At 36.5% G+C, this 16,824-nt stretch overlaps 1 protein-coding gene across 1 annotated transcript in view; it reads right to left on the bottom strand.

Annotated features, from left to right (window-relative positions):
- Positions 1-10,099, bottom strand: part of KIAA1328 (KIAA1328 ortholog) — a gene marked incomplete at its 5' end in the record, with an annotated part of 284,451 nt that extends 274,352 nt beyond the window's left edge. Inside the window, 3 exons of the mRNA XM_006889196.1 lie at positions 4,667-4,761; positions 9,089-9,228; positions 10,036-10,099. Of these exons, the coding sequence (XP_006889258.1) occupies positions 4,667-4,761; positions 9,089-9,228; positions 10,036-10,099 (299 nt within the window). The remainder of the gene's footprint in view (positions 1-4,666; positions 4,762-9,088; positions 9,229-10,035) is intronic.
- Between the last annotated feature and the right edge of the window lie 6,725 nt (positions 10,100-16,824).

Below are 16,824 nucleotides of genomic sequence, written 5' to 3'. Positions count from 1 at the left end.
ATTTATTCATTGCAAATATATTTTTTAACATTTAAAAAAACATACAAATAGACTTCACCTAATGGACTACACAAGCATAAAATTGACTATATCTGTAGAAAGAAACATTTAAAAAAGTTTAGAATCAACAATCAAAACAAGGCTTGAGGATGACTCTGGAACAGATAATCCACTACTCATATGCTCAAATTGAAGGTGAAGAAAATGAAAAAGTCCACAAGAACCAAAACGTGACCTTGAATGTATTTCAACAGAAGTTAAAAGTATCTTAAGAATATATTTGATGCAGGGAGCTCTGGTGGCCTAGTGGCAAGAAGCTGCACTGAAATCCCAGAGGTATGTGGTTTGAATTCACCAGATGCTCTGCTGGAGAAGGAGGGGTAATCTCCTCCTGTACCAGTCAGATCTGATTTGATGGTACACACACACAAAATAATAAAATTTTAAAAAAATTTTAAAAAAAGAAGTATACTTAAAAAAAAAAGAATATATTTGATGCATTAAACTCTAATGACTGAAGACCAGAAGAGTTGTGGGATAAAGTCAAGGTCATCATCCATGAAAGAAAGCAAACGGTCACTACAAATATAGGTAAGAAAGAAAAGATAAAAATCGATGTCAAAAGAAACCCTGAAACTCGCCTTAGAATGAAAAGAAGCCAAAACAAGGGAGAGAAATGACGAGGTAGGAACCAAACAGAAGATTTCAAAGCGCAGCTCCAGAAGACAAAGTATTGTAATGAAATGCCAAGGAGTCAGAGTTGGAAAATCAAAAGGAACAAATGTGCTCAGCATTTCTCAAGCTGAAAGAACTGAAGAACAAATTCAAGCCTCAAGTGGCAAGACTGAATAATTCTAAGTGCAAAATTTTGGACGATACAGAAAGCATCAAAGAATGTGAAAGGAATATACAGAATCACTGTACCAAAAAGAGTTGGTCAACAGTGAATCACTTCAGTAAAATGCATATAATCAAGCACCAAGAGTACTAAAGAAAGAAATTCAAGTTGCACTAAAGGCATCGGCAAAAAATAAGGTTCCAGAGATTTATGGACTATCAATTGAGGTATTTCAGGAAATGGATGCAACTTTATATATGGTCATCGATCTCTGCAAACAAATACAGAAGACAGCTACGAGCTGACTGACTGAAAGAAAACCATATTTGTACCCACTCCTAAAAAAGGTAATCTTATAAAATGTGCAAGTTATTGTGCAATATCATTAATAATATCACATGTAAGTAAAATCTTGCTGAAGTTTCTTAAAAAATAGCTAGGACAGTATACTGAGGACTGCCAGAAATGCAAGCTGGATTCCAAAGAGTCTGTGAAATGTGGGAAGTCACTGCTGATGTCAAATGGACTTTGGCTGAAAGCAGAGAATAAAAGAAAAATATTCTGTTTTAATGATAATGCAAAGACATTTTAGCTGTGTGGATAACAACAAATTAATTACAAGTAACAAAGAAAAGAGTGGGAATTCCAGAACACTTACCTGTGCTCATGCAAAACCTATATACATCTGAACTGTGCTTCTACAATCCTTTCATCACTGTTCAAGGCAACGTTAAGAAAACAAACATCCTCCCAATTGGACAAAGAGATAGATTTTTTAAATCTGGATAGATTTAAGTTGTTAATGAAATTATTTCATTTTACTTGGATCTACAATCAACACTCAAGACAACAGCTGTTATTATCTTGAGGTAAGTGCAACCAGGTTGCTCCTTAGATGTAAGACTGGCAAACTTTGTCTCACCTATTTTCAGATGTTGTCGGGAAAGGAGGATCAGATAAAGAGCAGAAGATGATTAACAAGTTGGATTGCCACAGTGACTGTAACACGAGGCTCAGGCATAATAACACAGGACAGGGCAAAATTCATTGTTCTTCGTAGGATCACCAGGAGTCATAGGCAACTTGAGAGTAACTGACAACAACCCCTTCAAGGGTTCCAGGTTCAAGACTGCTCAGTCTCCTTAGTGGATATACTACCTATTTTTATAGTCCCACTCAATTATTTTGTGGGAGAGAAGACCATAAATATCTTGAGAAGGACCTTAGTAAGTAATTCTTTCAAGACGTTGCAACTTAAATTCTCACTTAGAATCATCAATAAACCTTATAGACATCTCTTTTTAGTCTTTCACCACAGCACCAAAGAAGATATGAACTAGAGGTTCTCACAAGCACAGCCTCAATGGATCCCTCCAAGATACAGGTAAGTTACACTTGCCATATAGATGCACACAGCTTTTCCATTTAATATTGCTAAAGTGAAAGTCCTGTTTTAATAAAAAGGCCAAGCTTTTCTAAGAATGCCTTTATGTTTCAAAGAAAAGAAATTGTTTCTCATGATGTGCTGAGGGCTCCTGAATCCTGAATACTACATTCTTCTGAAAATACGCTTGTAAAGGACAATGTACTCTAAGCTATTTTTTTTCCTCCAAAGGAATGCTACTGTATCTGCATAAGAGCTAAAATTCCAAGTATGCTATGCATAAATATGTCATAAAACTCCATAAATGAAAAGACATATTTTTTAAAATCAACTAGTATATTTTTCCATTTAGTCTGATCTTTATCAAAACGGAAACATCCTTCATTTTTCATATTTTATCTTTTCTGGTTAGTTAGAAATGCAAACAACATGAAAACTTCAGCTATCAAATCATCCTCTATTAATACTTTATCATTATTCTCCATTTACTCAAAAATCTATTCATTTAAAAAAGCCATGTTCTAGCAAGGTATGCAGAATACAAAAGATTCAGAGTTTTATTTTGTTTCATATGCCATGAGCTGGAAACAAAGCATTATAGTACAAAGCAACACAGTTATTCTTAAGCAAGGAAACTCATATAAAGGCTCATCACACAAAAAAGAACACTTTTTATCTTTAGTTTTCATTTCCTCTTTTTATTCATTTCCTTCTTCTATACAAAGTATAAATGTGAAACATTTCAACAAAATGAACTCAAGGAAATAAGGGACATTCTACAAATGCCTGATGGAGATTTTCCTAACAACCAGGAACTTGAAAAACAAGACTAAGAAATTATCACAGGTTGTGTAGATTAAGAGACACAACAATTAAACTCAACGTGACATCCTGATTGAATCCTGGACTGAAAAGAAGGATAGTGTTTTGAAAACACAGAAAAAGACAAAGTCCATTACGAATACTATACCAACATTAATTTCTTAGATTTAATGTGTACCAAAGTTATATAAAACACTGCTATTTAGAAAAGAGAAAATTAAATAAAAACCTGCTGGACTTCAAATTAATTTAAAAAATGCAAAGTTCAGTGAAAATAACCTTTTAAAGGAAGAACAAAGTAGAAGAGCTCATACTTATCCATTTGAAAACATAATAAAAAGCTGTAATAATCAAAACCGTGAGGTACTGGTAAGATAGACATCTATGTAATGAACAGAACTGAGGGTTCAGATACAAACCCACAGCCAACTATTTTTCAACAAAGTCCACTCAATGGGGAACCATCTCATCAGCAAAGGAAGACAATATAACTAGAACTCCAAATAAAAAAGAATGAAGTCAGATGCATTCCTCACAGCGTATATAAAAGTTCACTCAAAACAGATTAATGACGTAAGTGCAAGAACTAAAAGAGTCAAACCCATATAGGAAAACATGGAGGTAAACATCAAGACCTTGCTATTTATAATGGGTTCTCAAATATGACACTAAAAACATAAATAACCAAAGAGTAAATAAATAAATTGGACTTCAGTACAATAACATTTTGTGCACCAAAGAACGCTATTAATGCTACTGGAGGATAGAACTGCACTTGAAGGGCTTTAATTTTTTAAAACTAGATCTGCGATCCTCTCTTTCAAAGTGTGTCAGATGAGCTTAAACTTCCAACGTTTAGCTTAGCAACAGAACATTTTAACCATTTGCAATACCCAAGGATTCCTATATTTCTCTACAGTAATTTTCGTCTAGTAAGTATTCTTTAAGACCTAATGAGGAAACAAATTAGCAAACTAAACATATAGAGAATATCATATACATATATATGTTATATACACACACACACACATATACACACACACATACATACATACACTAGTAAGCTCCCAAACAGCTAAGAAGTAAAATTTTCAAAACTCAAACTTCTTTATTAGAAGGGCAGAAAATTTATTGAAACAACAACAAATTTTCTTATAATACATTAAAATAAAATGTTCCTCTCTGATAAGATGTTGAAGTAAAATGAATTCTAACTTCTTTGCTTCTAATTGGGGAGGTCAGGTGACTTAAGAAGCTGTACTGCAATCCCAAAGGCAAATGGTTCAAATCCACCCGATGGTCCATGGGAGAAAGATGGGCAATGTCCTTTCATGTGATTTATTGCTTCTGAAATTTCACTGGAGGATCAGCTATGGGTCAGTCCCAACTCGACTGGTAATATCAACCTACTTTAAGGGCAAAATTTCAAGATATTCCATTTAATAGATGATACTGCAAAGATTTCTACCAAACAAAAACAATCAGAATAAGTTTGAATCTTGTGGTTTTTTGAGGTTTTTCAAAAATATCACAGAAATATTTGCAAAATCCTTTTTTTGGTAAGATTTTCTTCCATGATATCAACAATATATTAGCTTATTTCATGTAATGTTTCATCTCACCTGGCCAGTTCTTTGATTAAGTTTGCAATGCGTCTTTTGTCTTCAAGACATAAATCCTTCAGTGATGCACTCTTTATTCCGCCCTTGGCGAGATTCTAAAACAAAAGAAAACTTCAGGTTAACTTCCACAGTTTTTCAGTCTTTCCAAGAAGCTCTTAAAAAATAAAAAGTTGTGAAATTTCTTAGATATTTTGTGTTTGGTAGAACATTATTATCAGCTTCACTTAAAACTATAGTGAACAGTATAAAGAACTGACTGTCCAGCAGGCAACATGAAATTTGCCTCAAACAGCAGATAAGATGAATTGGAAAGACAGAGCTGTCCTTGTTTAAAGTCTGCTGGCCTAGAGGGTAAGGAGCTGCACTGCCAACCCAAAAGCAATTTAAATATTAGAGAAGATTAAAGAAACAGCTTTTCCTTGGATGTCCTAGAAAGAATAGTTAACAAAAGACACCAAGATTCAATTTCTTATACCACATCCCTAGGCTGTTTAAAAATGAAAACTCATTGTTATGGAATAAGACATTGAGTTTGCAAGGCTGAAAAGTGCACGGGATGAGATCGCTCGTTTTTTTCCCACTGGTGGATTTGAACAGCCAGGGAGACACAGCCTCTGTAGTTTGGTCATGCACTTCTTGCCTAGAAGAAACCTGAACTTAAAAGAACACCCACACACTGTCAAGCAGCTGCTTCTGATACACAGTTTTCCAAGGCCCTTATTAATCTTTATGGAAGCACACTGCCACAGCTTTCTCCCAAAAGGTGTGTAGTAGATTTGAACCTCTGACCTTTCAGTTGCCATTTAACTACCATGACTCTTTAAATGATAGCATACTGCTCCAATTTTGTTTTTTCATTTGTCTAGTTATTTATTCTCAATTAAACACAAATGAATAAACCCTGACTTGAAAATTAGCCATCAAGGAAACGAAAAAAATCTAGTGACCTAGGGGTAAGGAGCTGCACTGCCAAATTAAAGCCCAGTTGTTTGAATTCACTAGCTGCTCTACAGGAAAAAGATATGTAGTCTCCTCCGGTGTGATTTAAAATCTCTGGAAGCCTGCTGAAGGGTCAGTCTGTAGACAGCTCTGATAAACTCTTAGACTAAAGCACTCTGTATGAATTCTAGCTCAAGAAAATGTAAACGTGTATCTTCACAACTGGACCAAGAAACTGTATCATAATAAATTATGAAAAGACTGAATTTGTCAAGGATTTCATTTTACTAACATCCATAAACAAAACCCATAAAAGCAGAAGTCAAGAAATCAAATGACATATTGCACTGGGCAAATATACTTCTTTAGACCTCTTTTAAAAGCAAGAATGTCAGTTTAAATGGTAAGGTACACCTAATCCAAGACATAGTATTTCCATCATTTTATATGTACATGGAAGTTGGACAATGAAGAAGGAATCTGGAAGAACTAACTGATGCTTATGAATTGTGGTGTTGGTGAAGAATTTTTAATATGCCATGGATTACCAAAAGAATTGTTCGATAACAATTCATTGATCATTGATAACACATGCAAGCAAGATACTGCTAAAGATCACTCAAAAAGGTTTGAACAGAACATAGATAAGGAACTGCCAGAAGTTCAAGCAGGATTCAGAAGAGGCTATGGCACAAGGGATATCATTGCTGATGTCAGATGGAGCCTGGCTGAAAGTAAGGAATAATGTCTATTTGTGCTTTATTGATTATGTGTGGATCATGACAAGTTGTGGCTGACATTGAGAAGAATGGGAATCCCAGAGCATTTGATTGTGCTCATGTGAAACCTATACCTGGACGAGTAGGCTGCTGTGTGAACAAAGCAGGAGAGCACTTCATGGTTTGGAAATGGGAAGAAAGGAAGTGTGCCAGGGTTGTTGTCTCTCTCCATACCTGTTCAATCTGTATGCTGACCAAATTATCCAAGAAGCTAGACTATATGAAGAGGCATGTGGCATCAGGATTAGAGGGAGACTCATCAATAACCTCAGATGACACAACCTTCGTTGTTAAAAATGAGGGCTTGAAGCACCTGTTGCAGAAGATTAAGGAATGCAGCCTTCAGTAAGGATTGCCTCTCAATGTCCGGAAAACAAAGATTCTTAGCATTGGACTGATAGGCAGTATTATGATGGAGAGCAGATTGAAACTGTCAACAGCTTCATCTTGCTTGGATCCATAATTAACATCCTTGTGGTACCAGAAGTCACAAAATAAGGAGATGCATTGCAATCGGAAAATCCGCAGTTAAGAGCATCTCCAAATTATTGAGAAGCAGTGACGTCAACTTGAGGACTAAGGTGCATCTGATTCAGGCCATCGTCCTTCCAATTACTTGTTATGCATGAGAGGGCTGGACAACGTATAAGGATGACAGATAAAGAACTGATGCCTTTGAGCTGTGGTGTTAGAGAAGAGCACTGAACAACCCACTGATAGCCAAGAGAACAAACAGATATATATCTTAGAAAGGGAACAGCCAGAGTGCCTTCTGTAGGCAAAAATGAGGCTTCGCCTCATGCACTTCTGGTATGTTACTAGGAGGTGCTATATAGGGATATGATGCTAGGAAGGGTGGAGGGTCAGATAAGCAGAGGAAGACACTCAGCCAGGTAGACTGATATGGTGACTGCTGCAATGGGTTCTTGTGTGTCAGGAAGTGTAAGTATGGTGCAGGATAGAACAGGGTTCAGATCTTTTGTTCATAAGGTCACTATGGGTCATGCTTGCCTTGACGGCACCTAACAACCATCACCACCAAAAAATGATGGCCAAAAGACTAAACAGATACATGTTGGAGAAAGTGTACATAGGGCTGCTATGAGTGGAAGCATATCTCATTGTCTAAAAACAAGAGGGGTTGAAGAGACATCGACAGGGTCAAGTTTTCACTTGGAGTGACGCTATGTTCTGGAATTAGTTCGTAGAGATAATCTATCACTCTGTGGATACACAAAACCACTGGACTGCATAAAAGTCAATTGTATGATATGTAAATTTTTGTCTCAATTTTTTTAAAAAAGATATGTAGTTTAAAGCAAAGATAAAAAAACTCTGTAAGGTAGATGTAAAATGTATAAAACAATATCACAAAATATTGAAATGAGTATATTTTTGAAAGATTCTTAAACTATGGGTAAAATATAACTTAAACCAACAAATGAGGTAACAGAATAAAATAAAGAGTTTAATTCAAAAGAAAACTATCGCTCAAAGTAATACTGGCCATTGTACAAGGAAAAAAAGCAAACAAAAAAATGCAAAACCCAAGAAAGCAAACATTTCCAATTTAGAATAAGAACTTACAAAGTAAACCAGTCACACCCCAGCGTGAGGTAGATTCAGATCTGGATAAGAGTTAACACAAATAGGTCAAGTGAGCACAGTTCAATTATGTAAATTAGTAAACATAATCTTTAGCAACAAACTAGATGTTAAAAATGTCCTCTTTTTTCTCTAAATGTTCAAAAGTAAACATTTTCAGTTTTGTTGACCACACACTCTCTTAATAAGTGTCACTGTAATAAGAAAGCAGCTATAAATGACATATAAAGATTTGAGTATGAGACAGTGTTCAATAAAATTATATTAAAAGCACAGGGCAAGATTCAACCCACACGTCAGGCTGTCAAACTGTGACTTAAACTCTGGTAGCAGAAATAATCAAAACAAAGTAACACAAAATAAACGAGTTAGACAGGACAAGCGTCAGAACAGGACATGTACAGACACTACTAAAGAAGTAAAGATTAGGGAGATTAATGACTAGTCCAGAAAATGTAAGAGTCTTTAAGGTTTTATTCAGCAAAAGAACAAAATTTGCTTTTAATAAAGCATCTATCTTATAAGCAGGGCTTAATGTATCATCAAGGAACAAATTCACAAAATAGAAAAGATTTCTGAAAAAACTGTTACCAAATTTATATATCTTACCTTGACAGAGAGCAAGACTGGGGTTTTCGAAGCCATAACAAAACTCTAGTTTCTTTAGTTAAAACTTGAGGTAAGCTTAGATATTTTTAGAACAAAACTCTTGGATAAGGGAGCTCTGGTGGCCTAGTGGCAAGAAGCTGCACTGCAGTACCAGAGGTGCACAGTTTGAATCCACCAGATGCTCTGATGGAGAAGGAGGGGCAATCTCCTCCTGTATCAGTCAGACCCGATTTGACAGCACATACATATACACACAAACAAAATTTAAAACAAACAAACAAACAAACAAAAAAACCAACTCTTGGATAATCTGCATATTTTCTATTCCAATCAACCAACATCAAATCTCTTTAAAGAAGTAAAAACCTGTCATAAGGTTTTCTTACTATCTAGAGCACTTTCCAGGGCTCTTCTACCTTATCACAGTTACTAAATAGAACAGAATAAGAGTTATCTCTAAGAGCAGAGAAAAGCACAACAAATGACTGACCTGTTCACTTGCTGAATCTCCTGCACCTTTTAAAGACTCCATGGAGGCTGAAGGAGCAGCCACTCTGGAAATCCTAGGTTTAGCAGCAGCTTTTGGACTCAACTTGTGTCTTGACCGGATAGTTCTTTCTGCAGTAACTCCTAAAGATTTCCATCAAACAAGATTTCAAAATTATGTCTTCTCATTGTCTTACACTCTCTCTGCATTAGCCTCTTCCTTAATAGTCTGCTTTATGAGAACTGAGAGGGAACTGTACAACTTTATAAAACTCCTTTTAAAGTTTCCCTAACAAAACAATGAACCATGAAAAGGTTACTTTAAAGGAATACACCAAGTATTCCATTGAAATGCTGTGAGCATTCACAATAAACAATAAACAACAACATAAGAGAGATACTTTAACTGAGAGGATTTTATTGGTCTTATTCTTCATTTTATTTAGTGTGGTTCCAAAGGTTCAATTTTTCTACTCATCTAATAATAACCAATCAACTTTAAAGAATCTCTTATATAACCTCTGTATCAATAAGTATATATACTTTTCTTTGAAATATTAAATTTGGGCTATTTTCATGTTTTTTATTTTCATTATATTTTTTAAAGGAAGGATTTTTCTCAGTCCTTAATACATGAATAAAGTATTCCACAACCGCATCAAAAGCTGACTTGTCAAAAATAATATATACGAACTGTGTAAGTAAATCAGTATAAAAGAAAAACTTTATATTATTATTTTTTTTTAAAAAAAAAGCTGACTTGTCCAGCAAGCAACAGAGACATTACTTCAAGCCTTAAAAGGGTCATGCCAAACATTCTAAAAACAAAATTCAGGTGCTGATGGACAGCTATGATCCAATTATAAAAACAAAGTTGCCCTAATGTTTGATTTTCTCCTAACACACTATGAGCAAAGGAAGCTTGCCACATTAACATAAAGACAGTCATACCTGGAACATATACTACTGATTGTTCTTCATCAGAAACTATGCAGGAGATCATTAAGGAAAATATTACCAAAAATTATCCAAAGTTCAAAATGCTATTGTCACCAATTTGTAGCTTTCTTTAACCTGGAAATGTGTAACTAAAGGTTAAAAAAAATAATCCAAATCCACTGGTATTACGTAGATTCCAATTCGTTGTGAGCCTACAGCATAGAGTAGAAGGGCCCCACAGGGTTTCCAGGCCTGTAAACCTTTACATAGTCTGCTAGGAGAACAAACTGGTTCATGCTGGAGAGGGTGAAACCAGGCTGCTCCTTGGAGTCAAGGATTCTGAAGCTCCATCTGACATACTTGGGCACGTTGCAAAGAGGGACCAGTCCTTAAAGAGTGGCATCATGCTTAGAAGGGGGAAGGACCAGCGCAAGAGAGGAAGACCTTGGATGAGATGGATTAATTCAGTGACTGAGGTAATGCATGTAGGTATGTCAGAGACAATGAGGTTGGCTCAAGATAGAAGTGGGTTCACAGCTGTTGAACTAGATGGTACATAACAGCAAAGGCTTTACATGAGAAAACTGCCCGATCTTTCTCCAACATTATGCTTGGTAAGTTTAAATCCTTTTGATTAGCAGTCAAACACTTCAATCACTGTGTTATATTGGGATTTCTGTTTTAAAAATGAAAACTAGAGAGCAAATAATTTAATCAAGTGTAACTAAATCAATACTGTTTTAGAGTTCATCATTATATTACAACTATTTTCATACAATTTTAGAAGGCTTTATTCCATAAAACTTTCATCTTATTCCCAAGTGGGAGATCTTACAATATACATTTTGCTGAAAGGTTCCTTTTCTGTTTTTAGCCTTTATGGAACAAGGAGTTAAATGTTCCAGTTTTTTTTTTATTACCGGAGGTTATTTTAGGCATGAAGAATAAATAATTTCAAGATGGGTTTTCTCTCTGAAGAACAAACACTGTTTGAGGGCAAGTCAATCATACAAACACAAAGGCAATTTTTATCCTTCTGCAATGCATACATAAAATGTCCCAAGAAACCCTGATATTTTAAAAGGGAAAGGCATTTAAGATAAAAAGAACTATTTTGAATTTCAAAAGGAGAAATTTAGAAAGGCTAAAATCATAACACTTCTATAGAAAGAAATCAATATAATAAGATAGCTTTCTTTCTAAAACCAAAATTTTATTCAGAACTATAGTATATCTAAATCTACTTATGCTCACAATTTGATAATTTTCTACTATATTTCCAGGAAGGAAGTGTCAAAGCAATTTTTTCCAAATGCTCTGGAAAATTTCGAAGTTTTTCCTGTGTTTTTTTTTTTTTAAATTAACATTTTATTTTCCAACATTTCCAGGCAAAACAATCATTAACTATTTTCTTCCTAGAATTAAAAAATTTTTAAAAGCTGGTGGAATAATGATTTATTAATATGTCATAAATGTCACTACCTAAGCTCAGTCTCACCCCTTGTAATAGCAACTCTTTTTTAGGGAACACTTATGGAAATGCCTAGAATCCCTGAGATGGAAGCAATCTAAGTGCCCATCAATAAACAAATGGATAGAAAAACTATGGTACATCCACACAATGGAATACTATGCAGCATTGAAAAAACAATCAAATAGTAAACCATTACACAACATCGGGGAGCCTTGTCACCACATCTATTCAGTACTGTATTGGAAGACCTTGCTAGAGAAATAGCACGAAAGAAGAAAATAAAAGGCATCCTGATAGGCAAAGTGATGATTAAAGTGTTGATATATGGAGATGATAAGACAGTGCATACAGAAAACCTCAAGGACTTAACAAAATAACTGTTAGAGCTAGCAGACCAATTTAGCACAGTAGTAGGATACAAGATCAATATCCAAAAGTCAGTGGGATTCCTCTACAATAACAAAGAGAACTTAGAGAAGGAAACCAAGAAAACAATAGCATTTCCAAATAGCCAAACACAAATTGAGATACTTGGGAATGAACCTAACTAGAGACACAAAGGACCTAACAAAAACAAAACCAAAAAACCAAAACTGCAGAACATTTCTGAGAGACACAATAAAAGACCTAAATAAATGTAAAAATGCTTCCTCTTCAAAAAACAAACAAACAAAAAACCAACATGCGGGAGCCTTGAAGACATTACATTTAGGGACATAGCTCAGTTACAAAACAATAAATACTGCATAATACTGCTGTTATAAAATAGGACCGATATGGGGGTGCTGGAGAAAGAATGGGGAAAGGAGAGATAATGAACACTGCATTAGAACTGAAGAGGGGAAGAACTGAAAGGAACATATGATTATGCATTATATCTAAGAGAATAATCTGGAACAAGAGGTGTATTGTGAGGTAGGCTAGGGGAGGAGGAGGGAAGAAGAGAAGATGTGCAACAATGAATAAATTAAAAAAAAAAAGGAAAAGGAATTCAGGAATGTTAAGATGGTGTTGCCAGTCTGATCTGCTAGCTGACATCTAATAGCTCTCTACAACAGCACTTTCATTATCACAGCTCCAAGATGTTTTGCTTATTACAAGAGTGGCACAGTGTGGGCTACTAACAGAAAGGTCACTGGTTTGAATCCACTACCTGTTTCTATGAATAAAGATGGGAAGTCTCTTCCTATAAAGATTTACAGCATCAGAAATGTGATGGAAGACCCCTGTGAGTCAGAACTGACTTGCTGGCAGTGGATGTGGGGTGATCATAAATTTTAAATTCCTTCAGACATCAATTATTGAGCTTTGAAAGTTTCTAAGGCACATAAGGCAAGGGAACCAAAATTCAGCATCTACAACTGAAAGTGATTAATTCAGGAGACTCAATCTCTTCTTCATCTATCATGGTGCTGACAACTGGCCCAGTGAGGAGAATTTTTGTCTTCTTGATGTTGAGCTTCAAGCCGTACTGAAGACTAGCAGAGCACCCCATCTCAGTAAATGGCAAAAATGGCATTTTCATTGCTCTAGCAGCCTAAGCAAAAATGATGAAGTTATGCTTGAATCCTGTTTGTAACATAGTGCACATTCAAAACATTCTGCTGACTATACATTTAACAGATATCAAGAGTTGAACCATGTCTCACCACTGCCAGCACTGTCCCTTGACCCAACTTCCCTTCTTCTCTTAGCAATTTCATTGCAATAGCATCTTAACTAGTCTGGTTTCTGCATATGCCCTCCAATAATCAATTCTCACATGGTGGTCACAATCTCTGACACACTCAAGTTCACTGCTGCAGTCACTGTGTCAACCCACCTGATTGAGGGTCTTCCTCTCTTTCGCTCTGCCTCCACTTTCCCAAGCATGATGTCCTTCTCTAAGGAATAACCTCCTAGCAACTTGCCCAAAGTATGTGAGAAGCTTCATTATCTTTGCCTCTAAGGAGCACTCCAGCTGCATTTTCTCCAAGATATATCTGTTTGTTCTTTGGGCAGTCCATGGTATATTCAGCGCTCTTCTCCAACACCACAGTTCAATTATGTCTTTGTCATCCCTTGTCATTCTCCAGCTCTCAGATGCATAGCTAGTGACTGATAAGATCTGGCCTGAATCAGATACATCTTTGTCCTCAAACTGACATCATTACTCCTCAATAATTTGGAGAGGACCCTGGTTGCAGACTTTCCCAGTGCATCTCATGATCTCCTGAATGTTGGTATTGGTACCAAGTGAAATAACTGTGGTCCCAAGTAAGATGAAGTCGTTGACAGTCTTAATCTTTCTCTGTCCATTCTGATATATTGCCTATTGGTCCAGTTGTGAGGATTTTTGTTTTCTTGATGTTGAGATGCATTAAACATTGACTACAGTGTTTAACCTTCTGCAGCAAATGTTTCAAGTCCTTCTCACTTTCAGCAAGCAAGGCTGTGTCGCCTGCATAATGAAGGTTATTAATGAATCCTCTTCTGATCCTGATGCCACATTTTTTCTTCAGAGTCCAGCTTCTCAAATCCTCCTCTGTGATTTACCCCCTTGAAAACCCAATGGAGGGTAAGCTATGCAATGGTTCTGACTTGATGCTGTGTTGTTGTTGTTAGGTGCCGTTGAGTCGAGTACAACTCATAGCGACCCTATGAACAAAAGATCTGAACCAAGACCTGTCCTGCGTCAACACTTCCTGACACACAAGAGCCCAATGCAGCAGCCATCATGTTAATTCACCTGGTTGAGGGTCTTCTTCACCAACCGTACAACCTTCCCAACATCATATCTCTTTCCAAGGAATAGTACCTCCTAGCAATATGTCTAAAGTATGTGAGGTGAAGCCTCATCATTCTTGCCTCCAAAGAGCAATTTGGCTCCACCGTCTTCAAGACATATCTATTCGTTCTCTTGGCTGTTCATGGGATGTTCAGTGCTCTCGTCCAACAAAACAGCTCAAAGCCATCAATTCTTTTTCTGTCATCCTTATTCACTGTCCAGGTCTCAGATGCATAGCTAGTAACAGGAAAGACTATGTATTTGGAAGCAAGAGTGGCATACACTTCCGTAAATAGCTTGCCTCCAAAAACCCTATGAACCTGTAGAAAGGATGAATGTCACACAAGTGTTGAGGACTTTCATTCACAGGGTTGCTGTGAGTCGTCTACAACTCGATGGCACTTAACAACAACATATACACTAAATAAGTATGGAGAAAGGATACTACCCTGACGCACACCTTTCCAAACTTTAAGCCAACAATATTCCTTTACTTTATCCACACAACAGCCTCTTGGTTTACATATAGTTGAAGCCAAATAATGTAGCCATTTAGGTCCCTAAAATTTTAAAATTCTCTCTTCCTGCTTCATAAAATTTCTACTTCCTAGCTTTAAAGAAAACCTTTCTCTTCTTTATTTTTCTCTTTTATCAGCTATATTCATCCCTCTCATTGCCACCAAGTTGTAATCACCTCATAGCTGACCTTCTACTGGGATTTTAAGGCTATAAACCAAACTGAAGGAGGCTGCCAATCTTCTACTAAAGAGATGGTGGTGGGTTTAAACCCCTAGAAAGGCACAGCCTTTGGACTGGCAGTGCAACTTTCTATGGACTACATCACAGGCTTAACCCATAAAAAAAGATAACATGGCATACTGGTTCTTTACATTTTGGGTAGGATGGCAGAGCTTCTGCAAAATACAGCATTGCTGAATCACACTCACAGGCGGCGGATAACTCACAGGAACAGGAATAAAAAAGGTGACTCTGAATCACATGATTTGCCTTCTCATGATGGAAATATCTAGAATTGGAAAAGCTCTCCATCACATTTCTCTGTTTAGGTGAAGCACTGAAAGTACTTCTTCAATAGTGTAAAAAGGATATCAGATCATAGCTATGTGTTTTTTCAATTAGAAGTTTTATTGGAAAGACTCTTGGTTTGTCTTGGGAGTCACTGAGGGGGCAAGTGAGAAAATAAAGAGCCAATAACACATGACTAAACCCAAATGCTATTTGCACATGTGTAAGAAAATTTAGAAAAATTTCTGACCCCTTGTCATCTCTCATTTGTTGTTATGTACCTAAGAGTCAGAATCTACTTTTGGCTGACCCTCTAGCAAGTTTACAGAGGCAGTAAATTGCAAGGGAGACTGTCCATTTTCTCCCACAGAGCAGCTGGTAGATTTAAAAGTGTATGCCTTTGAGTTGGAAATGCAGCTCCCTGCCACTAAGCCATCTGCTTTCAAAGACCTCTTCACTGTGTTAAGAACCAAGAATGTCAGTTTAACTAAGATAAAGGTATATCTGAGTCAAGCCACGGTCTTTTTTTCAATTACTTGCTATGCATCTGAAATTTGGGCAACAACTAAGGATAACAACAAAAGAATAGATGTATTTGGGTTGGGTGCTGGAGAAGATCTCACGGACTGACAAAAGAATAAATAATTCTGTTTTAGAAAAAGTGCAATCAGAGTGCTCCTTGGAGGCAAGAATGATGAAGCTTAGATTCACAAATTTTGATTATGTTGTTAGAAGGGGCCAATCCTTGGAAAAAGACATCATACTTCAAAAGAAGAGTCACCTCCCAGAAGAGCCGTGGGTGAGCATTAATATTACTGCTAAGTATATTCCTTTTCTCCTGGACACAAGAGCCCATTATCTGGTCCTAAAAGCCTTCTGAGGTCCCAACTCTTCTCACTATTTCCTAATTGTTGGAATTGATGGAAAACCTCATAAGCAGTTCCTTACTTTACCTCTGCCTTGCATGTGGACTTCCGAGCTATAAAACAACCCAGTGGTAGATGGAATTTGGTCCGGGACTTAAGAACAATAAGTGACATAGTTGAGCTTCTACATCTTGTGGCTCCTAACCTTTATACTATAATAGACAAAGTGCTAGTCAATAAGCCTTTTATTTTAAAAACTACCTTCTCTCTGTAACTTGATTTGTGCCACTGTTAGAACCTCTACTTGGAATATTATTGCTTTTTTGATGTACTTTTAACTTGTTAAATTTGTGTCTTCTAGGCTGCAACACTTCATGATGCATCTTCAAGGATATAAACATGTATGGCTAAGCACAACTGCTAACAGTGCATCTAAATTCTAAAATCAATCTCCACAATAGTCTACATGTTTCCTATTGCCAAAGGGGCCGTTTAGAGTAGTGAGAGAAGATCTTCACCCTGAAACCTACAGCATCCCTTTTCAGCAGGAAGTAGCTAAGAGAATACACTGTCCCCTTTTCCTTATGAATCAGGGTGAACTCTCTCTCAGGGAGGAGTGATAGGGAATGGCAAAGGACATACTGACAAAGGAGATTAATCAGAACTGG

Source organism: Elephantulus edwardii, unplaced genomic scaffold (assembly GCF_000299155.1).
Source record: "Elephantulus edwardii isolate Elephantulus edwardi_28Jun2011 unplaced genomic scaffold, EleEdw1.0 scaffold00076, whole genome shotgun sequence".
Classification (NCBI taxonomy): Eukaryota; Metazoa; Chordata; class Mammalia; order Macroscelidea; family Macroscelididae; genus Elephantulus; species Elephantulus edwardii.
This window is presented reverse-complemented; position numbering and strand designations above follow the sequence as displayed.